This window comes from Oculina patagonica, chromosome 9, assembly GCF_052425735.1.
Source record: "Oculina patagonica isolate OP01 chromosome 9, crgOcupat, whole genome shotgun sequence".
NCBI lineage: Eukaryota > Metazoa > Cnidaria > Anthozoa > Scleractinia > Oculinidae > Oculina > Oculina patagonica.
Genome location: NC_135766.1, coordinates 10,019,657 through 10,046,688, shown reverse-complemented (window position 1 = coordinate 10,046,688; position 27,032 = coordinate 10,019,657). Strand labels below are relative to the sequence as shown.

General features: G+C 38.9%; 1 protein-coding gene and 1 long non-coding RNA gene across 5 annotated transcripts; both read left to right on the top strand.

The window, feature by feature from the left end:
- Window positions 1–26: 26 nt before the first annotated feature.
- On the top strand, window positions 27–13,381 carry LOC144665733 (uncharacterized). Of its 3 annotated transcripts, none has more exons than XM_078527032.1 (6): window positions 27–146; window positions 296–570; window positions 1,520–1,607; window positions 2,976–3,089; window positions 8,253–8,489; window positions 13,045–13,381. In XM_078527032.1, exons 1-6 carry the CDS (start codon window positions 68–70, stop codon window positions 13,353–13,355), a joined length of 1,104 nt encoding a protein of 367 aa, XP_078383158.1. In that variant the 5' UTR covers window positions 27–67; the 3' UTR covers window positions 13,356–13,381. The 3 variants fall into 3 exon arrangements, with proteins under 3 accessions (XP_078383158.1, XP_078383157.1, XP_078383156.1); XM_078527031.1 differs by lacking the exon at window positions 2,976–3,089 and adding an exon at window positions 6,717–6,830 and having other exon boundaries at window positions 1,493–1,607; XM_078527030.1 differs by having other exon boundaries at window positions 1,493–1,607.
- Window positions 13,382–18,304: 4,923 nt separating this feature from the next.
- Window positions 18,305–26,597, top strand: LOC144665813 (uncharacterized). Of its 2 annotated transcripts, none has more exons than XR_013573022.1 (4): window positions 18,305–18,412; window positions 22,195–22,363; window positions 26,030–26,110; window positions 26,353–26,597. It is a non-coding gene; the product is annotated as an uncharacterized LOC144665813 (long non-coding RNA). The 2 variants fall into 2 exon arrangements; XR_013573023.1 differs by having other exon boundaries at window positions 18,338–18,412; window positions 22,209–22,363.
- Window positions 26,598–27,032: the final 435 nt, after the last annotated feature.

Sequence of the window (27,032 nt, the reverse complement as noted above, 5' to 3'; positions counted from 1 at the left end):
CATTATAGACGTGCAAGGACAAACTTCAGTCAGACTTCAAGTCTAAGGAGTTAACACCTCGGTAAAAATGGAACTCGGTCTGCAAAAATTAAGCAACTTTCTGCTTATCATGGCGATCGTTGTCTCTTTCTTTCATTCTGCGAAAGGTAAGCGTTCTTTGGTTTAATCTTCTTAGGCTCATCTTCGTTTTTCTAGTCGATTTTGGGACAATTGCAAAATTCTATTAAGGCAGGCGGAAGGGCGTCGTTTTGAATGGCTACTAAAAACACCTTTAATTATCTTCTTTTTAACTAAGGTCGCAATGAAGGTTCTTTCGAAGGAGCATCTTTTATCAACTTCAAGAAAGACGAGTTTTCTTATCTCAACATCACCAGCATCGGTTCAGATCTTATTAAGGATGGCATCGAATGTGGGTTTGCCTGTCTAGAAATCCCAACGTGTTTCTCGTACAACCTGGCTGCATTTGCTGATATTAGCGAAAACCTTCTGTGTGAACTGCTTCCATCTGACAAGTACAACAACTCAGACAAGTTCATCGTCAGCCCACTGTTTCATCATTTCAGTAATCCGGTAAGTACCTTATTCTTACTAATATTCGCGCCTACTTAATTTCGCGAAAGTTCGAGAGCCGAATTTCGCGAGTATTAATTTTCGCGATTACAAGAAAAAAAAGACAAAAAGGTGTATTAAATTTGGCGATTTTGTCAGTGTTTTATGGAGCAGTCGTCGAAGACTAAGGAACTACTGGAAGTGTACAAAGGTCTGAATCAATGTCACTACAAGGAGCCTGCAAACGGAAACTTCGGTGACTGTACTTAAGAGGTTTTGGCCAATTTACAAGAGCGAAACAGTAATCAGAGGAAGGGTGCTAGTCAAAACCAAGACGGAAAGATATTTTCAAGAGTGAAAAGTTGCAGTTCTAAACATTTCTCTCATTTGATATATAATATGGTATCAGTTTTCGCGTGTTTAAATTTTGCGCAATGTTTTCTTCGCGCCTACTAATTTCGCAATTATTTTGAAATTGCGAAAATCGCGAAAATAGTAAGAATAAGGTAACTCGATTTTCTAAACGTGCATTATATATACAACAAGTAACAACCTACATTAAGCAAGCTGGTGGTGTTATATATAGTTTATTACCAGCCGTTGTTGAGGACAACTTGGGAGGAAATATATAAACATGCTGGGCCAAGAAGACGTCAACGCCGAGAAGACGGTATCCTATTAACATTTTTTTTTTTACTTTTTTGAGATAGGAATTAGTTTATATAACTAAAATAAATTTGGGTGTTGGCGTGTGTACCTTGTTTCCCTTTGACGATATTGATTTTATTGAGGCTGCCCGTGTAGCACGGAACTTCACAACCTCGTTGCATATCGGACGTTGATGGCCTTTTTTGTGCCAAAGCCAGTTCTAGAGCGCAGCGGTCCTAAAGATTTGGGCGTCATATTATGTTGCTTCGTCCTAACTTCTCGTTTTATCTTTCAGTCCCCTTGTAGCAGTTGGCCTTGCAAGAACAATGGAACTTGCATATCACAGTACGAGAAGAAAAGCTATGTGTGTCATTGCGTGAAGGGATTCAAAGGAAAACATTGCCAAACAGGTAGTGAAGTTTTCCACTGTCATAGTTAATATTATGCAGAAATGAGTATCGAAGGAAACTTAATGCCATGGTAAAATTTTTAAAAAACGGAATCGTGCCAAAACCAAACAATGAAACCAAATGAAATGTTTTTACTAATAGGCGATAAACAAAATAAGAAAAATGCCATGCAAAACTTTCCCAAGTGGTCGAATCGAATTCATAGTATTAGCATCGCAAGGTACATGTACAATTTAATTCTGCAGAAAAGATCTGGAGGAATATTGACCAAGTTATATGCCTGTTCTCCACTACTTGAGGGGCCTGAAGAGGTAAAATGGAAACTGGGATTTGGGCAAATTTTCACTGGGAAAACAGAATTTGGGTTACTGAGAATAGCAAACTAAAAACAATGGAACTGGGGCTGGGATTTGGGAACATTTGGGAAAACATTAGGCAGGAAAATGGGATTTGGATAAAATTTTGGCTGGGGAATTGGATTTATAACATGCCCCCTCCTTGCAGCTACATACGCTTATAGCTATATATCATGTAGTTCGGTCAAAACCAAAAGGATGTGACAGGGGGAAAAAAGTCGGCCCTTTTCTTTGACGGCATAGCGGTGCCAGGAAACTGTGTGGATCTGTGTCAATCAAGCCGTTGCTAAGAAAGACGTCACCCAAAGTTTTGTTGTTCTCGGAAATATTTTAATATCAACGACTGCATGCGTGTAAATTGCGAATAGTCGTGGTTTTTTTTTTCGATGTTTCTCACCGCTTGATGTTTTTGCATTTACATCCAGATCTCTCAACTGATGTTTCACGTCACTGAGAATGTTTTGGCGGCGTGAAATAACAAGCGAAAAATTTGTCACGGTTGACATTTAACAACCAAAAAATGGTCAATCGTTTCAGAATCGGTGGAGTTATTTTAATTAGTATAATTCGCAAGCCTTACTTTTGCCCGACTGGTCACCGTTATCACTGTTTGTTGCTTTAATTTGATGTCCGGCAAACTTCAAAGGACCAAAAAAGTGCAAATAGCTATATTGTGTTTTGTGCACGATCAAGACCAAAAACATGCGAGCTAAACAATGACCTTTGTCAAGCTATTCACTATGCCCTTACCACTTCACCACTTCACCACTTTTACAGAAAATATCTATACTATCTATAAAACAACTTAGGGCGACTTAGGGTGACTTTAGGCGACTTTGGGCGATTTTGGGCGATTTTGGGTCCCAGAATAGGCCTCCTTCGCATGCACACTCGGTTGCCTGATACCGCTATGCCGAATTTTTGAGTTGTTAAACAAAGGAAGTTTCGTTCCACCTTGGAATGTGATAATAACAGCTCAGTTTTTAACAGTTTGTGTTTATTACCGTGACAGATATCAATGAGTGTGAGAGCAGTCCTTGTGTTAACAACGGAACCTGTACTGATCTGATCAATGGATTCAACTGCAGTTGTCCAGTGGGATTTCATGGGGATCGATGCGAAAAAGGTGCCTTTTACCTACTTCCTTCTCCTTAGCTAAGTGCGATAAACAAAAATGAGAAATCAACTACTTTAGTAACATGAGTACGCCATTACCTTTAGTGAAAGACGAATATTCGAGACATAAATTTAAAAAAAACAATACAAGCAACAGAATTAACAGGCTCCGAAGGAACTCTGTAGAAAACCTCGCGTGACAGGCAGAGGAGGCATCAGGCAGAGGTCCATCACAAGGAAACTGGCAGGTGATAGAAAGATCCCAGACAGACCTATCAGAGACAAGAGCGGAGAGTTGCTCCCTAACCAGGACGAACAGCGAAGAAGGTGGGCAGATCAATTCAAAGAACTACTCAATAGACCTTCGCCAAGCGAGATGCCTGACATACAACTAGCCGTCACACCTTTGCAGGTCAGCGAGAATAAGCCAAGTTAAGCAGATATCAAGAGAGCCATCGGACAACTAAAGAACGGAAAGGCAGCTGGTCCCGATGGCATACCACCAGAAGCCATCAAGCCAGATCTAAACACCTCGACCAAAATGCTGTATTAGCTGTTTGGCAAGATCTGGGAAACGAACGAGATACCAGACGATTGGAAAGAAGGCTACCTAATCAAACTTCCGAAGAAGCTGAATGAATGTCAGAACTGGAGAGGCATCATGCTGCTGTCAACGACCGGGAAAGTACTGAATAGGGTAATTCTGGAGAGGTTGAAAGTAAAGATGGACAAACGATTGAGGGAAGGACAGGCTGGGTTCAGGAAAGAGAGGTCATGCATAGATCAAATTGCCACCCTGAGGAACATCTTGGAGCGGTCTTTAGAGTGGAACTCTCCTGTTTATGCGACCTTTGTGGACTGTGAGAAGGCATTCGACAGCGTTGATAGGGAAGTGTTGTGGATGCTGCTACGCCACTATGGAATCCCAGAGAAAAACATCACTCTTATACAGAGGACCTATGAGAAGTGCACCTGTAAAGTCATCCACAACAGAGTTCTTTAAGAACTGTTTGAGATGTTCACTGGAGTTCGCCAGAGTTGCTTGCTGTCGCCCTCCTTGTTCCTGCTTGTCATCGACTGGATAATGCGGAGGACGACAGAAAAACGTCAGAATGGCATACAGTGGGCACTCATAACACGGCTAGAAGATCTGGACTTCGCCGACGACATTGCCCTTCTCTCACACAACCACAGGAGCATGCAATCCAAGCTACCAAGACTGGCAAAAATCTCAATGCCGACGGGCCTTAGGATCAGCAAATCCAAGACGAAGGCGATAAGGGTTAAGACCAGGAATGCAGACAGGATAGAATTAGATGGGGATGAAATCTATAAGGTGGATGACTTTGCGTACCTTGGAGGTAACATCAGCAAGGACGGTGGATCTGATCAGGACATACGATTGAGGATCGAAAAGGCAAGAACTGCATTCACTATCTTAACACCTGTTTGAAGATCAAAAGGGATTTCCAGAAATACCAAACTACGAATATTTAATACCAACGTAAAGTCGGTCCTTCTTTACGGCTCTGATCATGAAACGTGGAGAGTAACAAAAGCAAACTCCACCAAACTGCAGACCTTTGTCAACAAATGCCTGAGGTCCATCATGGGCATTCACTGGCCAGAGGTCATAACAAACGAAGAACTATGGACAACAACTGAGCAGGATAGGATCAACATCCAGATAAGAAGGTGAAAGTGGGGTTAGATTAGGTACAACCAAAGGAAAACTAACTGCAATGTCACCAAGCAGGCACTGAGATGGCACCCAAATGGGAAGAGGAGCCGAGGCCGTCCCAGGAACAGATGGAAGAGAACGGTAGACGACGAGGCGGGCAAAGCAGGCTACACCTGGAAGCAGCTTGAAAGGATAGCACAAAACAGACCACGATGGCGAGCAATGGTTTCCGTGGACCTATGCTCCACTGGGATCGAAAGGGTCTAAGAAGAAGAATAGGTGAACAAACGCCACGGCTTGTATTCATATCTCATGTAAAATAAGAAAGGCATAAAAAATGTACGAGCTAGGGAGAGTTCAGCTTTTAACAGGTTTTGTTTATTACTGTTACAGATATCAACCAGTGTGAGAGCAGCCCTTGCCTGAACAACGGTACGTGCATTGACCTAGACAATGGATTCAACTGCAGTTGTCTGCCGGGATTCTCTGGGGATCGATGTGAAAAAGGTTTTTATTTCTTTAATTTAACCTACTTTCTTCTACTTGACTAAATGCGGCAAACAAAAAGGAGACATAAACACTTAAATACACATGAGAACTCACATGAGTACTTTTAACCCTATCCATACGGGGGGGGGGGGGGGGGAGGAGGGGGGAAGTGCCCGCGATGACTTTGAACGCTTATAACTTTTTCAAATCCAACCAAGCGCTGCCAAACTTTGCGACTTCATCGAACATTTATCTGGAAATAATTTGGTAGGATTGGTTGTTGTGTCACGAACTTTACGTCACCGTGGAAACGGCATTTTGACAGGCATGTTTTTCCCAAATTTGTTATTTTTGTGTTTCTATTAATGAAAAATAACTTAAATGCTATTATTTCCACGTTGTTGCGATTTTTAAGCACAGATTTATCGATTTTGAGTACTTTGCGGCTGTTTAGACATCATGATGTAATTGTCACGTGATGTGACGTCAAAATCCCACGTGACGTATATCAAAAGACAGATTTTTGGACATACTGTATATCCTCTAAGTTTCATAGTGATTGCTCAAATACTTTGGAAGTTTTGGAGGGGGGAGCGGAAACCGCCCCCCCCCCCGGTCTGAAAAGGTCTAATTATTGGTTTCTCAATGCATATTCATTGTGTTGAATTTCATGTAGATGACGCTTCACGTACGTCGCCGACTATCTTTTAAAAATAAAAATCCACGACATGAGCACAATCGCTATCCTTGTACGAGTATAAATTCGGTGGAGATTTTAATGACTTTCGCCACCGTTTGACTTGTTTCTCGATATTTTTTTTTTTGCGCTTGATTTTTAAAGTTGAATTTACGCCGCGTAATTGCCGGCATAACAAGATCACATTCGGAAACATAAAACTGTCATACCAAAAATGGTGTAAGCCGACTCTTTCTGCTACCTTATTTTTATTAATTTGCGCGTTGTTATTTTCCCAAAAATTCGGGAGCCGTGTTTCGCGAGCATATAATTTCTCAATTCCAGCAAATAGTACACAGTAATGGATTTATTTTCCACTTCCTTAATGCTCGGGACCTGATAGAGCTTGATAAGATTCGCTGTCGAAATGGATCATAGCTACAAAAAAAAAAAGCCTCTTGATTTTTACTCGGAGAGATTTTTTTTTTATATTAATGCATGCACACGTGTAAAATACGATCAGAGGCGAATCTTGCTTCTCGCCGCCGAGATATTTTTGCGTTATCAGCCGGATTTCTCAAGGCTGCATGTTTCACGTTACTGAGAAATATCTCGGCGGCGTGGAATATCAGGCAAAAAATCCGGGGGGAAATTGGATTTATAACCCCTTCCCCGCTTCCTTACAGCTTCATGCATACGCTTGTAGCTATATATCATGTGGTTTCATCAAAAACAATAGGATGTGATAATATGAGCTCAGTTTTAACAGTTTGTGTTTATTACTGTGATAGATATCAACGAGTGTGAGAGCAGTCCTTGTGTTAACAACGGAACCTGTACTGATCTGATCAATGGATTCAACTGCAGTTGTCTACCGGGATTCTCTGGGGATCGATGTGAAAAAGGTGCTTTGTACCTACTTCCTTCTCCTAAACTATAAATGCGTTCGCCGTTACCTTAAGTGGAAGCGGAAAATGTAAGAATTAGATTATAAAAAAATGCGGGCAAAATTAACGGGCACTGAATAGCTGAACAAACGCCACGGCTTGTATACATATCTCGTGAAAAATTACAAAAACAAAAAGATGTATGAGCGAGGGAGAGTTCAGCTTTTAACAAGTTATGTTTATTACTGTGACAGATATCAACGAATGTGACAGCAGTCCTTGTCTTAACAACGGCAGGTGCACTGACCTAGTCAATGGATTCAAATGCAGTTGTCTACCGGGATTATTTGGGAATCGATGCCAAAAAGGTTTTTATTTCTTTATTTTTTTAGCCTACTTTTTTCTACTAAAGTAAATGCGACAAACAAAACTTAAATACACATGGAAACTCACATGATTACTTTTAACCCTATCCAGACTGAGGGGGGGGGGGGGAGGGGGGTTGGAAGACATAAAACTTTATTACACATGAGTACTTTATTACCTGAAGCATAATTTACGACTTTAAGGTATATTCCAGAATTGTTTATGAGTGTGCGGGTGTGCTAATTATTGGTTTCTCAATGCATATTCATTTTGCTGAATTACATGTTTATGACGCTTCACGTACGTCGCCAAAATGTTTTACAAATAAAAAATAAATGCACGACATGAGCACAATTGATATCCTTATACGGGTATAACTTCTGTGGAGATTTTTATGACTTTTGCCTTCGTTTGACATATTTTTCGATATTCCTTATTTTTGTAAAAAAAAAAAAAATGCGCTTGATTTTTAACTTTGAGTTGTATTTTCTTTGCGCCGCGTAATTGCTGGCATAACAAGATCACGTTCGGAAACATAAACTGTTTTACCAAAAATGGTGCAAGATGACTATTTCTGGTACCTTATTTTTACTAATTCGTGTGTTGTTAATTTCCCAAAAAATTCGGGAGCTGTGTTTCGCGAGCATTAATTTCTAAATTCCAGCAAAAAGTATATAGTAATGGAGTTATTTTTACAACTTTGCAATATGTTACAATGTTGTGTTCTTTTGTGTTACCGTCGTGTGACTGCTGTGTCACTATTGTGCTACTGTTGTGTTACTACAGTGAACACTGTGTTACTTCAGTGTTGCTGTTGTGTTACTGCTTTGTTATTATTGTGTTAATACTGTGTTACTGTTACTCACCTGTAGAAATTATACTAATAGTTGTGTTTTTCATGATTAGGCTAATTTTCTGGTTTTGCAAACGGAAAGATCTTTTATTACTTTCCTATGCTGTTGATTTTTAACTAGAATGGTGCTTAATCTATGTTGTCAATTTTATGCTGGTAACGCATAAGAGCATATTGTTAACTTAACATCATTTCTCTAAATCCTTGTTTTTACATTTAAGGTCCGCTTTCAAGCCTGTCAGCTATAATAAATGGCAATGCATATTATAAAAGGCACCTTCATCAATTCCTCACGCCTGCTGTTGGAAGTCACCCTCAGTGGGTGCTGTGCTACCGCGCCTCGATTTACGGCTGGGCTGCCAGTACCTTCCACAGCAGGTGTGATGGGAAACGTGACACGGTTACCATCATCAAAAAGGGACAGTACGTGTTTGGAGGATACACTGATATACCTTGGGGTATGACTTATTTCATTTATCCCGAGATAAACTTGTAGTTAAGCTGAGTTAACAGTATACGTGTGTAGTTAAAAGGGCGGGAAAGTTATCTATGCTGTTGTTATTAGGGCAATCAGTGTTTGACATGATTAAAAACGGTTTGTATCTGATCTTAAAATTGGTTTAAAAAAAAAAAGCTGTTAAAAACGTTTAAAAACTGAATTTTCGGTAACCCTCTGTTACCTTCATCAGAGTTAAATTGGTTCAGTTCTTTTTGCATAATAAGTTTTTATACGCCGCCGGTCTCTAGGGATTTTCCTAATGCTAAATAAACTTGCGGAAAATGTATATGTTCGTTCACGCAGTTAATGTCCTGGATGGAATGTAGCGCTTCTAGGAAAAGGCGTTGTTGTCTATTATTCACGTTTCTTTCTAAAATTTCCACGTAATCTGGATGAATGTCATGGGTTGTTGTTTCCGCGTGAAGTTTAATTGCGCTTTCGTTGTTTGATTTTGCGCCAGGGTTGTGTTCTGCGCCGCGCGAATTCCAAGATCTTTTGGTCTCTCCCACATAGGCAAAATCACATGTTTTGCACTTGACTTTGTACACAATTCCCTTGATCTGATTTGTAGAAGGGGGGTCTTTCGGTTTCTTAACGATACTGCCCAGTGTTTTAACAGGCTTGAATGTAGTTCTAATGTTTTCTCTGCTAAGCACACGTCGAACTCCCTCGGAGAAACCCTTAACATAAGGGATTGAAGCGTAACCCCTTGGACTCTCTTGACTTTCTTGGTTTTCTGTTTTCTTTTCAAGGCAACGATCGATGAAACTTTGGGGGTATCCGTTGACCCACGCACACAAACAAATATCTCGCCTTCGAGTCACATAGCCCGCACAAAACAAACGAGCTGTAGTTAAGACACTGATGGATCGTGCCAAATATCTTCTCTCGACCTCTGAGCGGAAACAGAGCGAAAAACAACAAGTAATCGGTGACCTTAAAGTCAACGGATACCCCCAAAGTTTCATCGATCGTTGCCTTGGAAAGAAAACAGAAAACCAAGAAAGTCAAGAGAGTCCAAGGGGTTACGCTTCAATCCCTTATGTTAAGGGTGTCTCCGAGAGAGTTCGACGTGTGCTAAGCAGAGAAAACATTAGAACCACATTCAAGCCTGTTAAAACACTGGGCAGTATCTTTAAGAAACCGAAAGACCGCCCCTCTACAAATCAGATCAAGGGAATTGTGTACAAAGTCAAGTGCAAAACATGTGATTTTGCCTACTGTGAGAGAGACCAAAAGATCTTGGAATTCGCGCGGCGCAGAACACAACCCTGGCGCAAAATCAAACAACGAAAGCGCAATTAAACTACACGCGGAAACAAATTTAGAAGTAATATTTCAAAAACGAGTGCGAGTGTTTCATCGGGGTTTCCAAAACACGAGAAAACTGATGAAAGCACGAGGCCGTAGGCCGAGTGCTTTTATTGTTTTCGAGTGTTGGAAACCCCGATGAAACACGAAGCACGAGTTTTTGAAATAGCTTCTCAATCGGCGCCTAATTGCAAACAAAATATATTATTCACGAAAACTTAATTTTTTATTTCTTTTGTTTAAGGTCGCGCGGGACCCTTGCTCATTAATAAATTCATTAGCCAAATTTCTAAACGGAGTGCTATCTTGTAAAGCTTTAATTCACTACATTTTGAACATTGATTCCTCTAAAATTTAACAAGGATATTCGGGGATGATGGAATTACATCATGATTGTCCTTATACTGAGAGATGATCGTTGTCTGTGATGTTACAAGCCCTTAAAAGTTTAACTGCAGATAATGCGATTTTGTGTCCAAGTTTTCAGCTAGCACAGCGCACCGAATTAGATGATTATATAGCCTAGTGATAAATCATAACCCCTTTTGTGCTATGGCTAGAACGAAATTTTCGATTTCAAAAACTGCTACAAGTTAATGGCTTCTAAGAGAGCAAAAATGTGAAATCTAAACTTTGAAACGTGCTATCTTCATTTTGAGAAGGAAATTTAAAAATTCGCTCTAGTCATAGCACAATAGAGTACATCAAGTTTATGTTCCTCGCGAATCAACTCTTAAAATTATATATCGGCGGAGAAAACTTGGACACAAAATTGCAGGTTTTGAGGCTTCCGAAGACCTTCCGAATCAATGTTTACATTAACGTGTGATATATTCAAAGCTGTGAATCTAATTATGATAATTCCCTATGTTCCAGCGCACGTGGCACAAAGCTGAGAACAATTACTAGTAATTACTTGTACAAAAGAGTTTAAAAACAAACATTCTCATGAATATTTCGTTTGTTGTCGGCTACAGTCGTCCGACAGTTCGTGCATACTCTTTAAATAAATACATACTAATGATTGCAAGGGTCCTGCGCGACCTTAATTAGCGTACAGTTTGCAATCGGGGCCTTATTGCAAACAAAGTATATTATTCACGAAAACATTGAATTGTTGCTATCTTTTGTTTAATTAGCGCATACTTTGTGATGATTATGTAAGATCCGTGTTTTTCACAACTAAGCTTGTTTACTTCAAGCCGCCACAATTTGCATGCAGTGGCGTCCTGCTAATAGGGACTTTAAGATACCTGGACGGCTGACCTCGAGGACGGTAGAATTTCGCGAGGAGGACTGGGCTGATGTCGACGTTCTTGGCGGGAACTTCCAACGTTAAGAGCCGGCGTGTGTGAACGGAGGACGGCTTCGTTAGTGGATCAATAATTCCTTATCCCAAAACATGCGAAGAAAAACATTTGGCGCTTTTAGCTCAAAGTGTGGGACCAGAAAGCACTATTTTCATTCACAGGTTACAAATTCCAAGTGAAATTTTTGTAGAAACACAAGCAAGAAAGTTCATGATTTCACGCACGTGGCTTCGCCATCAGCGTTTATGCAAAGCACAGCAAATTTATTCGCAACCGCAAATAAAACTTGACTTCTAAACCTTTTATCAGTACCAAACCAAGAATACTATAAAGGACCACCTAACAAAGTAACAGAATTAAAAAAAATAATGAGATTTTTAAACGAAATCATACAAAAAGCACTCCCGTTCACTGGTGGACGGCAAAACTCTACTTCTCACGTCCTCGACAACAGCTGGACGGAGCTGGACGGAGCTGGACGGCAATGTGCGTGGAGCGGGCATGCGCAATATAAGCTACACGCGAAAAATTACTTCCGGTCAGCCGTCCTCGAGGTCAGCCGTCCAGGTATCTTAAAGTCCCTAGTTTTAAAACGTGGACGGGTTAGCTGAGGATGAATATCGCCGGTTTCGGCCGCCCAAAAATGTGCAAGAAAATTCCTTGCTTGCACAGTCAAAGCATAGTGGACAAGAGAGCCGTTGCGGTTTTGAGAATCGAACTTGCCAAACAGCGCGCGAGCAAAAATCCCTTTAAACTTCTTTACTTGACTCGGGAAGTGTGTTCAAGGATTATGATGTTTACCGCGTGCAAAGTCTTGAAGACACGTTAGAGGACCTGGATGGTCTGTCTTTAAATATAAAATATTGGTTCACCAAAAACTCTGGTTAAGCACGGTGGTCGATCGCAACGAGATGTTCAGGAATGTTTCTGAATTGCACTAGTACTGTAAACGTAAATTTTAGAGTGATTCTACTTAACTCGTGAAACAGAAGCTTGTCTATTCAGTCGGTGTTTGTGTCATTAATATTTAAATTAGGATAATCCCGCATCACAAGGGTTTGACGTTTTATCGAACTTTAGAGTTTGATATTTCATCAAACTATCGCGGAAAGGCCTCTGTCCAGTGCTTCATCGGGTTTTCAAACCAAACGCACCTGACCAAATTGGCGTATCCTGATTGGCTTGTCAATTCATGAATTATTAATGAGTTTGAAAAAGAAACGTGAATAACAGACAACAACGCCTTTTCCTAGAAGCGCTACATTCCATCCAGGACATTAACTGCGTGAACGAACATATACATTCTCCACAAGTTTATTTAGCATTGGGAAAATCCCTAGAGACCGGCGGCGTATAAAAACTTATTATGCAAAAAGAACTGAACCAATTTAACTCTGATGAAGGTAACAGAGAGTTACCGAAAATTCAGTTTTTAAACGTTTTTAACAGCTTTTTTTTAAAACCAATTTTAAGATCAGATACAAACCGTTTTTAATCATGTTATCTATGCTCTTGGTATATTTTTATGGCAAGCGATTTTTGATGTATTGCAGAAACCTCCATATTGGAGTGTCAATCGAGTTTTTCATGATTTCTGTGGTAACGTAAATTTTTAACTGATAATACAACATTGAGACAATAATGTTCTCAGATAAATTTTACGCAAAGTTCAGTGCTGTTTAGTGCTTTTTGTTGTGATGCGACACCAGTCCCCGTTAACTCTATTTTTACCTGAAATTGAACATAGACCTGGAAGAAGGGAACAGGAGGTATCTAAAGTATTGATTTATTGATCGTTACCGAACTTGATAGCTTTTTGTAACTCCAGTTATGCGGATTCATGTTTTTCGTCTTTTCATATCATTAACATTTCTGTTTTTCTGTACTATTTAGAATCCAGCGGTGGTTACAGTTCCACTTCTAAAGCGTTCATATTTTCTCTCCGCAATAAAGAAGGTCTGACGCCATTCAAGAGCATGGTGACTACCCCATCAAGCGAAATTTACAGGGTCTCATATCGTGGTCCATCATTTGGCCACGGACATGACATCCACATTGCAAACGATGCAAATAGCAACACTAATTCATTCACATACTTTGGCTCCTCCTACTCTGTTCCAAGTGGAGTACAAGACAAGAGAACAATCCTGGCAGGGACTTACAACTTCACACCTGATGACTGGGAGGTGTTTTATCTTGGTTGATTCACCATAACGTCAATGCCATCAAAGATGTACGTTTGTATTATATTGACATTTTTTAAAGAGTCTTAATTACTATACTTCAAAGACTTTTAAAAAAAAGGTCTCCTCAGAATCGTCTGTCTTTTTGGGTTTTTAAATGATTTTACCACATCGCGAAAGTGATTTAGTGATTAAAAACACTTTAATTAATCAATTAATTAATTAACTAATTGGGGGTAGAGTGTCCATGAAAAAAGGTTAATTATTGGTGTCCTTAGCTTTGCCTAGCCTTAGTTTCATTTTATTCCTTTCAACTTAAACTGATTCATTTTAACTCAGAATCGTATTTTGATCTATAAAAATGATACCTTCAGGGTGGGGGGAGGGGGGGGGGGGGGGGCTGGCTATATTAAAACTGACTGATCATAGCCTTCGCTGAGATTACAATCATAAGCTATGAGTCTGGCACCTTTGTAGTTAATGACGTTACTCCTGAACTTAAGATGAAAAATACGTTTAACTCATTTTACGTGACACCTAAATTGCAATTAACAGCAGTGGGAGAGTTATAGCTTCGCTATATGAACTAGCTAATCATTCGGGGAGGCTCCTTTATCCAATACATACAATAATTGATGTTCCTTTTTTCCAGGTCTAATGACAAGTGGGTGAGGATTCGTCGAAAAGTTTGTTGTTTTCTTAATTCTTAATTTGGGAATGGAGGGAGGGGGGTGGAGGGGGTGGAGGTAAGATAAGATTCAAACTGATTTTTTTTCGACTAGATTAGTATGGCAAAACTGTAAATTAGTGCTCTACTCTCTTGATGATTTTTATACCTTAAAAGTAATTAGCTATGAGTTTAAGGCGTTTTTAACTAACGACATTTCTACTGATAATTGGAAAAAGGGGGTTTCATTTTTCACGTGACCGACTGTAACTAAAGTGAAATTAACAGCAGTTAGAGAGTTAAAGCTTCTTTGTAAACTAACAAATCATACGGGATGGTTTATTTTATTTAGTATAAAGACTGTTTCCTTATTCCAGGTATAATTATCAATGAGATTCATCGAAAAATATTAATATTTATGTAATATTCAGTTTGGAGAAGAAGGGAAGGGGAGGGGGTTACATGTTGGAAAGGAGGAAACTATCTGATCGATATTTATGATTATATATATTTCTGCTATTGTTACTGACATCGATAAATCTCTACCAGGGTCTGATCGTTGGTTTGCTTTTGTCAGCAGGGATGTAGAACTCGTGACAGGTCGGGGGCGTTAAAATTTTAGGCCAATTAATGCCCCAGTTAACACCCTGAAATCGATGAGAAATAGAAACGGCTCTGGACAGAGTAATTATGGCCCTCCTCTGTTTATGCTGGAATGAATCTGTGAGGCGATGTTCACACAGAAACGCTCAGCGTTTATAAAAGTATACGTTTATGTCTGTCCAAAATAAAATACATAAGCAGACAGTTCTTCGTAAACAAATTTATCCACTTTGGAGAGGGTTTTCGAAAATGTTTAAGATTTTTTTCTGTTTAGGAGCACATTGGAAACAGTCCAATGTACTTTCGATTACTCATTGATTTGTGTACATTGAAAACTTTAGCTGTAACGTGCATGTAGAATTTCTCATCCAAGTTAACATCGGAGATACTCCAAATGCATTAGGAATATCGAGGAATATCTAAAGTGATTTTTGATGAGCGGTAATGCGTGAAGAAAAAAAAACCCCTGATCGGTTGGCACCATGTTAGAGAATGTAAACATTTCAATGACGAATGATAGCTCACAATTTACTTGATTCTTTTCGAGCGACCCACGGCGGTTGATGGTTAGCGCGCTGAGCTTGCGGCCGGAATTCGACGCCTCGCCGGGGTCGTTCCGTTGTGTTCTTATCTTATGCAAAGCGCTTTACTTTTGCAGTGCCTCACTCCACTCAGGTGTATAAATGGGTACCAGCGAATTTAATGCTGGGAGGTAACCCTACGATGGACTAGCATCCCATCCAGGGAGGAGTCGAAATGCTCCTACTCGTGGCTAATTGAGTATTGCTGCCACAGAGTTTAATTTACTTTAATAATGTCTATGCTCCCTGATATCAAACTAACACCAATGGGTGATATAGAACGACACTAGAAAATCACAAGTGTCTGGCCGGCCTATATGCCAAGCAACACATAGGTCGGCTTAAATGAGACAACATTGGCATAAAGCTATGCGATCTACTGTAATATAACGTTATGATTTACCTTTGAAGCTCTTTCTGGGCTACCATGAGTGGTGCATGTATTTGCACCTTTGAAGTTGACTTGTTTTTAATCTTACATGTTTTATTATATTTATATTTATTGCTGCAAAGTCATATACTTGCATGAGAGCTCACGAGGTTATGGTACATTAAAAGTCTGCATGACTTATTACTGTAATATATTTGTTGCATAGTTGCCGTTATTATACGGGACCTTAGTAGAGCTACGGTAGCACTGTAAAATTTTATTGTCTGTTTGGTGGATGTTTCTATCACAAAGAAACTAAAAGTTTCAGTTAGCTAAGTTTTAACTGCCTGTATTCTATTTTGAATTAAGTTTAAAATACTTAGTATACAATGTAGGTGCACAAAGGACATATAGTATTTATGATACCGTAGAGTTCCGAGGGCAACGATCCAGTAACGTTATCTCTCGAAGCCTTTTAAAGGGGAAGTATCACTGGGATTTTGTGTAACTTCAAAACGTAAAAAAAAAAAAAAACATTTCAGTGTTAACGGAAACTTAAAATAATGTCCAAGTTTGGTTTAAATTACCACCTAGTGTAGTAAAACTGTCCACGAGTGTCTCTGGCCGTAGATGGAAAGGGTCGAAATGAATTACATTTTGAAAAATTCCGGCGGAAGTTTTTTAGTTCTCACCAAGTTCTCTCACTGACCTTTTTCCAAAATATTGGTTGATATCACTCTCTCGGTGTTCTAGAATTATTTTTAAAACAAGTAGAGGTAATAACACCACAGTTACGACGAAAAAAAAATCAAAATCCTTGTGATACTTTCCCTTCAAATGATTGTGAAAGTAGAAGACAGCCTGAGCATGTTTGCTCCAATTCTAAACGCGATAATCCATCGAAAGTTACCATGCATCTTGAAGAGCAGCCAAATCAAAGCAACAAGTGTCCTTGCTTAATCGGAATTCTACAGTGCTATACTGAATAAACAATTTGATAATGACTTTATTTTGCTGGAAAGCTATTGTCCATTTGAAATCAATGATCTTCACCATTCTGATTATTTGTAGATTGTCTGTATAATTCAGTGGTTCAAGATAATTCAATAAATTCTGCAATAACACTTTGTGTTGACTTTGATTTAGATCATGGTGCATAATCACAGTAGAAATCACTTCATCAACTATTTATGACAATAGTCTCATTTTCGAGGCTTAAAGAAATGAAACAAAAGAAAACGCATCAAGGTCAAGGACGGGTTAAAATGTCTTATATAATTTATTGGCTATCTCCCTTAGCCTCACAGCCAAGCTAGAATTTAAATGAATCGAAAACTGACCCATTTAAGTGTCAATATTTCACGGCGGCAAGTGGCCAAATGGTATTGTCGTCTTGCCATTGGAATATTGTCTGCTGATTAAATTATTTGAGACAAGATAAAGCAAATACCCGATTCCCTCTATAGCGCGCGCCTGCAGGGAATCACGGTAGTTGTAAGCAACATTGCGCGTTGCTGAGTCTCGCGCATGGTTTGATGAATACAACTACCGTGATTCCCTACAGGCGCGCGCTGTAGAGGGAATCGGGTATTGCCTCTATATTAAACAATAAGACGGCAAGCACGAGGTTGCTTTCGGATGATAGTTGGCTCATAGTGGGCTGTGGCGGGCATTTCCTAAACTTTGGGTGGATAATACATTTAGGTTTTCATATTTGAGCTTTCAATCCTTGTTATTAAAATAAAGTAGACCGCCTAACTTTTTCAAAAATAAAGTTTGAATCTCAGCCGTTTTCGCGTGTTTCATCAAGGTGTGTTATAGGGGTGTCGTTAATGTTTTGCTGCTGGCTTAATGCGAGCTCAGTGTTCATGAAAGTTGGTTTGATAAATTAAAATACATAATTTAACTGGCTGTGGTGTTTGTTTGGTACAGAAGTTGTTAGTTCTTTTTTAATTAATTTTCAAAGTTGTTGTAAATTTAAGCCTTGACAGCGGTCGTTACTAGCGCTCGTTCGGGTGCAGAGAAAATTGTTAAAAACTCGAGGAAAATGAATGATCCGGTCAAGCGAATTGTGGTTTTAGTGTAAGTACATGACAGTCTTGCAACAAACAAGAATTGTGAGCGAAATCTATTTTTCACGCCAGATCGACAAGACCGGTATTTCAGACACAACCTCTTAAATACTTTTCTATACACTTTCTTTTAGAATCGCGACAAATATATAAACGCGATATACAGCTCCCAAATGTTCGAGAAATTATTATTTTTTTAAATAAGTTAACAACTGGCACCAGCGATTTCAAGAATACTTTTAAAATCAAAAGCTTCAACTATGGAATTTTAACCTGCTACATATACCTATTCAAGTACAATCAAGCGATCAGGACCGCCCTTGCAGGGGCGGATTCAGGGGAGTGCACGTGAATCAGGTGGCTAGCCACCCCCTAGATCCACCAAAGAAATACTGTATAAATAAGCACTTTAAAATATAAAATAACGACAATGGCAGGATCGGAAAAAGGTGTGAAAATTTGAATAACTTTAACTACAATAAAAGTAAAAGATTTGCAAACATCACCCAAGCTTCCCTTCCCTATAAAAGACCTGCGGCTAAAATAAAATAGTAAATCAAATATTTGCTAACAGCCACCTACATTTGAAATCTCCTGGATCCGCCCTTGTCTTGAAACAGCCTATCCGCAGCTTACACAAATTGTGCCACATGTTCACATTACCTGAGATAAGAATAGCAAATTCATGAACACGTACTATATTCCTTGCAAGGTAAACAAAGTTAACCCACAATTTGAACACGAGATATCTGAAACATCCGGCGAATTTGAAGCGAGCTTAAGAGGTTAGTAGACTTTATTTTACACTTCCTTTACGAAATTTCTTTAAAGGAACCAGGCAGCAACACCTTTGTTTTTGTTTACATACGAGACTTTCGGTACGTATTGTAGTTTTCGTGGAGCTTCTCTAAAGGAAAGAGATCACTGTCACCATACAGTTTTCATTATTTAGATGGCATCGAAAATGGCGGAGGCTGACTAGGATTCGTTAAGTTTAACTGATAAATTTCACTCCAAACAAACAAAAGAATGATAGAATAACTAGTCAAAAATATGCGTCGATAGTTTTATAAAGCATTTGTGGTAGTCTTAGACCTCAGTAAAGCAAACGCACAAGGATGGACGAGGATTTCTTTTCAACATGCGAAATGTCCGAATTTAGATGGGCGAGAAAATGGCAGAGGCTGACTACGATCCTTTTACTTGTGAGTGATACCCATAAATTTAAATAGAGATTGAAGGCAGAGGTTTTAATTGCCTTTAATATTATTCAAATTCTGTATACAGCTATTTCAATAAACGTTGTCGGTTCAAAGCTTAAAGCTAAAAGGCAAGACCGTATGGCGTTCTGGGTATTCACGAGTTTGTTTTTTTCCTCTCAGGAGGACTTTCTGTAGCTTTACCTTCACTGTCGCTTGGTTCTGAGTTTTGAAAATTCTTCTTAAATTCAGTGTGGCTAAAACCACCTTGTTTCACATGTCTAAAGAAATAGAAAACGTGCAAATTCGCGTTTGTCATGTCATTATATATTTTAGTATTCAGCACGTGCAGTTGCCCTCTTCTTCTACCCATACTGCCCTTCAGTCTTGTCTTTAAGCTTTGATCCGGACAACGTTAATTGAAATAGCTGTATATTGGAAAACGTTGTTTTCTTTGAATACTAAATGTAACTGGAAATCGGTCTATCAAGACGTAGGTTTTTTTATTTACTTAAGTTTCTTCTTTTAAAAGTCCTTGGTTATAGTAGTTTATATTAAACGCGTTCCTCTACTCGTGTTCCTTAACGAACGACAAAACGGTTAATCGAAATAGGTGGTGCGAGAAAAAAAAAATAAATAAATAAATTAAAACCATAGGCTCAGGAGCTAGGCTCAGGAGCTAGCACATTTTACCACATAGCTTATGGCATTCAGCTGCTTTTCTAAAGCTCAAAAGAACATTAGCTTCCTATAAGACAAAGGAAAATCATATTCTTGTTTGTCTAGAATATAGCATTCAAAATGTTTCTATTAGACAAAGAACTTAGTAGTCACGAAGTGCGCAACATCAGTACACGTAAAGTAAAGGTTTAGTTTGTTCTTTTCTTTGGTGACTTTTTTCATAAATGAAGGAACATACTTCTTTAATTATATTTCTCCGACTACCAAAATATTCTGAAAGGCTGAAATAACTAAAGACAAACCTACAATGGCTCTTCACCAAAGAGTGCGCAGAAATTTCTACAGTTTTTGTAAAATGAAATAATCTCAGTAATAACAAGATAAATGAAGAAATAGTAAACTTTAAAAACGAAAACTGGGATTTAGTTCTACTATTGTTTTAATGTTTCTAATATTTCCTCGAAGATATTATCTTATTTCAAAGTTACTTTGAAAAATTCAAGGACAACTAAATTTATGCCTGCATGCAAACACATTTTCCATGATTCAAGAGAAGTACAGGGAGAAAGCAATTCCCTTTTCTTGCGACGGCTGAAGCCTTTTTTGCTTTGAGTCACAAAATTATCGCATAGTTAATTTTAACTCGAGCACAAGCACCGTGGCTTGAGAACGCGAGAAGTGTTTATTATAAAGATTTTCGAGATTAAAATTTGGGCAATTTGCGGGTTGGGGTAAGAAAACCGATGTTGTCTTTCCCCTTTTTATTTATATTTATATTTATTTATTTATTTATTTATTGAGATAAGGAATTGTAGTAGAAACAAACTACACCAGAGATCTTTTGTGTCGAGCAGCTCAGTTTATGTGCGAAAAATGACAGAAAACGATTTTCCACTTAATTCTGCCACGAAATCAAGATTTCTGTTCGGTTTTACCCCACCGTCACTACTAAAACATTTTTCTGTCTGATAAAAATCCAGGAAATAACTCTTTCACAAATTGAAAACTCCAGTCATAACTTCTTTAAAGCAATATTTTTGAAACAAAATTGGTGAAACAATCTTGAAGACGTTTGAGGTAAAACATGGCCGGAAAAATTTTGCTAGCAATGCTGGAATAAAGCTCGAAGATTAGTCAGGATTTGTGAAATTGATTTATTGAGGATAAGAAAGGCAATAGATTCATTTTGGTATATCTGTCTGGATTAGCTAGGGGTTCTGCAGCAATAGGCGTAGCGCATTCTAGGATGACTTTCTCATAGCTAAATGCTAATAAGTATGCAGGAAGGATAATGCAATATTCATACCACAGGTGATGTTGGCATGTGGAACTATTTGTGCACGCTAGTAGACAGGTTGTTTCAAGAGTTGTCCTTGGCATTAAACGCTTGATTGTATGAAAGTGTTATTGATATAATAATTGCAAACCACAGGTACCAGTCGTTAAACGCTGGCTAGTGTGTGTACGTCGGGAGTCGCCATTGAGCCGCGGCCAGATTAAAAGGTTTAGAATAACATTTCGTGATGGGTTGAGGGGCCTAAACAAAAGTCCTTGTCGGACAGGGATCTTCAGTAACTGGCACAGGCTAATGTAGGCCTTCACTGCAGTTACGGGGCATACCAATGAGTCCGCGTGACGCGTAAGGGCAAATAGATTTGAAGTGCCGCCTCGCACAGGGACCGCGGAGCATTTTTCCATTTTTTTTTTTTTTTTTTTTTTTCTTGTGGGGGGAGGGGGAGGGTGCTTTAGAGACTCCTCTTCTCTTAGTAAGTCTATATTTGTTTCGAAAATATTGGGGGGCGGGCTAAGACCTCCCAAGCCTCAAGCCCCAACCCCACCCCACCCCCTCCCCCACTGTGACCCCGGAGAAAGGGCGCAGAGACTTTGTAAGAGGGCTTTTACATCCTTTCCACGAATAAATAACATGGCGGTGAACGAACGTACTTGTACGTTCTTCTGATTAATTATATATTTTTCAACATAAAATCACCAAATCCTGAAAAATAAATTGTTCAATGTTTGTTTCGGGATGCCTCTCGCGACCAGCTGTTTCTCAGTGATGGCTGGTAAATAGGACTTTATCCCGCCGGGTTTAGCCGCGGGTTTAGGGAGCCTGGGGAAAGGAATATCAATAGCCGATCTTCCTTAATTGTTGAATGATCGAGTCGACCGATCCAAACGCTAAACGCTTAGGACGCGAATAGGACAACACAATCGTCCCACCAAACAATAGACACGTATCAAAATGAACTGCTGTCTTATTAAAACCGTCTTTCTAGATAAAGAAAAACGCAATATTATCTGGTATTGCCGAGCACATGTGTCCTTGCGTTGTGCATTTTAACAATTTCGCAAATCCTATTTCTAGTGCACTTCTTTGTTTCTGATACGGGGTGGCCTGTTGCCTGGAAACAAAAATTTGCTTGTGCTCCCCAATTGAAGGAGGGTCGATAGGTGCCATTAGACTCGTTAAAGTTTGAAAGTGTTCTATTATGACACTGACAGCTACACCTCTGATAATAGCTAAAATCATAAGCATTGGGTTTCGAGAAAATCGGGCACGAAACGGATGGTAGGAAAAGTCTGAATTGATATCGAGGCAATTGATTGGCTCTATATTATATGACAAGAAATAGAAGGCAAGTAAAATGCCTTACCCACTCAGTCGATATTTTTAATTTATCTAGTGATCCTTTAAAAGCTTCAGAATATATCACTGGGGACACAAAGGTCTTCGGCTTATTCCAGCAGTTCAAATTCGCAGTTAAAAGAGTTTCAAAGAAGACAAGACTTTGTTAGCAATGAAGATTCTTGTAGTCCTGTACATATCCCTTGCCGTATGGATGCTTGTTGAGGGTAAGTTTAACTACATTGCTTGTGCGGTTAGTAGAATCCCTTTAAAATAATTGGTCTTTTTTCACGGTCTTTGTATTATTTTCCTTTTTTTTTGAATCCCGATTTCTCGAACCCTCGGATTCTCGAAACAATTTTCGTTTCCCTTGGATAGTACTTCTTTGTAATTTTTCCTCCGATTTCTCGAAACAATTTTCGTTTCCCCTGGAGGTCCGAGAAATCGGGATTCAACTGTTTATAGAATAAAGCTAAAGACTAGAAGCAGATCTCCTCAGACAAACACTGTGACGTCGCGTGCTGAGATTTCGTGCTAAATTCGGACCCAGTCCCGGGACATTTTTTAATAAAAAAGCCACCTTTCGGCGCTTGTAAAATGGACAATTTTTATCGTACGATTCTTACACTTCGGAATTGTGCATTTCAAAAAGTAAACATTTTAATTATGTAAAAAAAGTCGTTTTATATAAGCACTTAATAGCCATTAATTAATTCTGAATTTAAGCGATGATGCCATTTAACATTTAGTTATGATGGAGCTGTCAATCAACGCGACCATTTAAGGATTTGTATTTGACATCCTTTTACTGATTTGGGTTCTTCCTCGAGTCCACGTTACTGTGCTCTATAAATTTGTGTGGAACATTTTGGCTGATAACTCGAGTACGGAATACCGTACTCTTGATTTTTTGGCTAAGTACTTTTGGACTTGCTTTTTTTTACGACGTTACAGTGGCGTGACAGTGAAAATTAGCAAAAAATAGGTCACCAAGAGTGACATGAGTCTAATGCTGTATGGCATAGTGATACAGATTGCGCGGTTTTCGTAAGCCGGTGAAAAATGGTTAGAGGTTTGTGTTCGGGAGTTTAAAATGCTTATAGCAAGCTAGGGGCATCGTGGATGATAATGGATGAAAACGAAATGGTCATAATTGTTATATGCTTCACAAAATTGAAAGTGTGAACAGGAGTTGATGTTACTTCTTCCGTATTGTCCGTATAAGCAGAAACGATTAAACATTTGGACAAGATTGCGTGACGATTTACAAAAAAACATGTTCATTACAACAAGGGTTGAAAAACTTCACATCGTTTTCTTTCAGATTTTTCACCACTTTGATGATGACTCTTGAAACAGATTTTGCAATAAAAGCACTTGAAATAGTGACTGTTCCTCCATTGTACTGTAAACACTGAGTGACAGATTTTCCTAAAAACGGGTGTAAATACTCACGTTAATATAATGATGACCTTTTGAACGCTGGAAGGCAATTATTATCGAGCTACGATACACAGGAGCGAAGACTGTTTAACATGATGTACAAATTTCGCGAATCATCACTTCCATATTACTATAACCATTTTATGATTTTTCTAGCTGTAAGAAGAACTTGAGATCTCTGAGAGTTATAAAAGCATGAAATTCGATTTCAGTGTATGGCAAAGGCCGGGACAGTGTAATACTGCAAAGCGGCCAAACAAACGCATTTTGATTTAGTCACGTAACTTGATTTACATTTATCCATGTACATCTTTTATTTTTGAAGGTTTTTGTTTGCACTGTGAAAGAAAAAATTGGTGAAAATTCGAATGACTTAAATACAAAATACGAGGTAAAGTTTTCTGTTTTAACAAAATAAACATTTGGTCGCATTGTGTAAATAAACGCGAATCGCCGTCGAAATATTTTTTCTCAAAGACGTCTTGTTTTTTAAGCAAGACGAAAACACAACTGCTTAAGTGATCTTAAAACGAAGTTTTATTTTCACAAAAAGCTTACAAATGCTTTAACTGGAAAATTATTTCGTCCTGTTCAAGTTGAATAATCGTGACTTGAAAAAGAACTTTTAATTATGCGTGGGAACACGTGTCGCTGATTGGCTGTTTTTAATTGAAACTAATCGTGCGTGTCCGTACGGAGTCCGTTCTTGCAGCTGGTCATTGTTTTCTACATTACAGCGAACGATTATCGATCCCGAACCATTCCCTTGGGATTGCTAACAGCTTTTTTATATATAACAAAGAGTCTAATGCGCATGCGCAAAGCGCACGCAAGCATTAGACTCAAAAATCAATCAATCAATCAATAAATAAATGAATAAATAAATAAATAAATGCAAGCGAGGCCTTGATCAAAATTAGAGGGTCGAATCATCTACCCCGAGACTGCCATCTTGACACGAGCTGCTAGGAGCCGCTACCTCTGAAAATGGTTTTGGAAAACATTGTTCTGAGTGACTTATTTAATTGTCTCAGTTACTTATAAATATATACAACACAAATGGAATTTGACAATAACCCGAAAAAAGGATAACCCTATTCATACAGGGCTTTTTTGGACCTTCTCTGACCGGGGGTGGGGGGGGGGGGATAATCACAATGAAACCTATAGGATGCGTTGTATGTCCGAGCATCTCTTTTTTGGTATACGTCACGTGGGATGGTGACGTTACATCACGTGACAATTACATCATGATGTCAAAACAGCCGCCCTCTTGGATCCGCCATCTTGGATTTCAATATTTTTCAAAAATGCCAGAAAACCACCCAAAATGACTGCAAACTACTCAAAATCAATGAAAATGTGCTTTTCACACGTAAACATGTAAAAATAGTTCCATTTAAGTTGATTTTTATTAACAGAAACACGCAAAATTACACCTTTCGGAAAACATGCAGTAAAAATGTCGTTGCCACGGTGATATCAAGTTCCAGACCGGCATCATCCAACCCTACCAAATTATTGACAGATAAATTTTAGGAAAACTCAGAAAGTTTGGCAGCGTTACGTTAAATCTTAAAAAAAAAGTTGTATCAGTTCAAAGTCAGCGCGGGCTTCAAAAGCCCCCCCCCCCCCCCCCCCCCGGTCTGAATAGGGTTTAAAGAAAGCTGCTGCTTGCAGAGCAAATTTCAATTTGGAATTCTCGCTCCCATTTATGCGATGTGAACTCGACCTGGGCTTACTTCCCACTTTTCCTTTTTTCGCAGTCCGTTCATCAGGGCAATAAGAATTTCCCCCTTTTTTCAATTGAGTGGAATTATTTCAGTTTATACACGAGAAAGAAATAAAGCCCGACCTTTTGGATCTTGGCAACTTACCCAAGCAAATTTCAATTGAATTTACAAGTAACGGGAGCAAATTAAACTATTAATAAATATTGGAACATTGTGTCACAACGCCAAAGCTACGAGGAAAAGAACACTTGGCTCGGTATTTAACCCTAAAATTACCATGGGATTTAGTGTTTTACTCCGTGTTTTATTATTATTTTTTTGCTCCAAAATAATCCCACAATCGCTCGCGCCGACACTCTCGGCCCAGGCTGTCACTCGTTTTTGATGTGATCTATTGTGGTGCTTAGTAGAATTAAAATGAACTGCTAGCTAAAATGACCCATGTTGTTAAAAATTGATAGTTTGTGATTGTAGAAAAGAACTTTCAATTCTGTTGAAGTAGAGCCAATATACTGTTTTGCATTTGTTGAAGCCAGCTATATAAATAACCTTTTTTAGTGTACAACTTAATTGTACTTAATTGTACGCGCAGCCCGTAGCTAAGCTTAGTTTCATTCTGTCATCTGGAGAATGTCGAACGCCGAAACGTTGTTTTAAAAAAGTCAAGACCAGTTACAAGTTTTATATTTGTATTTGTATATCGTTTATGGTGTTAAGGTGATTCACAGAAGGGATCAAGTGCACCCAAGAAAGATGCTCCTCGATCTCACTGGAAAGATGTTCCTTTAAACTCTCGTCGTAAGTTACCCTCTGTCGCCTATTGGTTGACTCTCTATTTTTTAGTTGTATTGTTAATAGTTACAGATCCAACGCGAAGCCCCACACAGACCATGGTGAAGTTGACGACGTCATGATTATCTGCCTAACAATACTGTGCATGCTATTCAACAGATAATAAAACTAGTTGTTCTTTAAAGTTCAGAAAACTTCCCTTCTATTTTGCCACTTTCTTAGTGAAATATTTTATCTTCTCTCATCAGCATGCGAACATGAATGGCGCCATTATTGTTTGAATGGTGGAACGTGTTTTCGACTTCCAGGAATGGGAGGCCATTATTGTGGTTGCAGAATGGAGGGAAACTTTGTATATAGCGGTAAACGCTGTGAACAACTGGAGCCAATTGGTTCAGAGAATGAAAATTGAGCGAGTGTTACGGGGACATGCCATAAACATGATAATATAAAACTGTAAGAAAAATCATTAAAGTGCAGAGTGTTGCAGAGAGGGCCCAGTCACCTGTTTATTCATTTATTTATTTTTATCAACACAATGAAGCAAAACAGGTTTTACATTATTGTTTGTATTTCCTCCCTCCCCTCCCTACCTCTCTCTCTCTTTTTTTTTCGCGATCACCCATTTACTTTTGGTTAGTTTACCAAAGCCTCCAATTCACCGTATCCACCGAACTTTTCTATTTCAATTCTTGTTGGTCGGCTTGGTGGGCTGACTCGTAGAACATGTGCAATCTAGCTTTTTATTTTACTGTCTAAAGTAAGTTTGCCAGAGGAGATCATTAAGTCCTATGAACGTGGAGGTCTAGTGATTTGTAAGTTATGCATCGGCTTGTTAGGCGATGAATATTTCCAAGAGCTGCAACAGTGTTCTTGGTCACAGCAATAAAATCATTGACAGCTGCGATTAAAGGTGTTTTTATAGTTT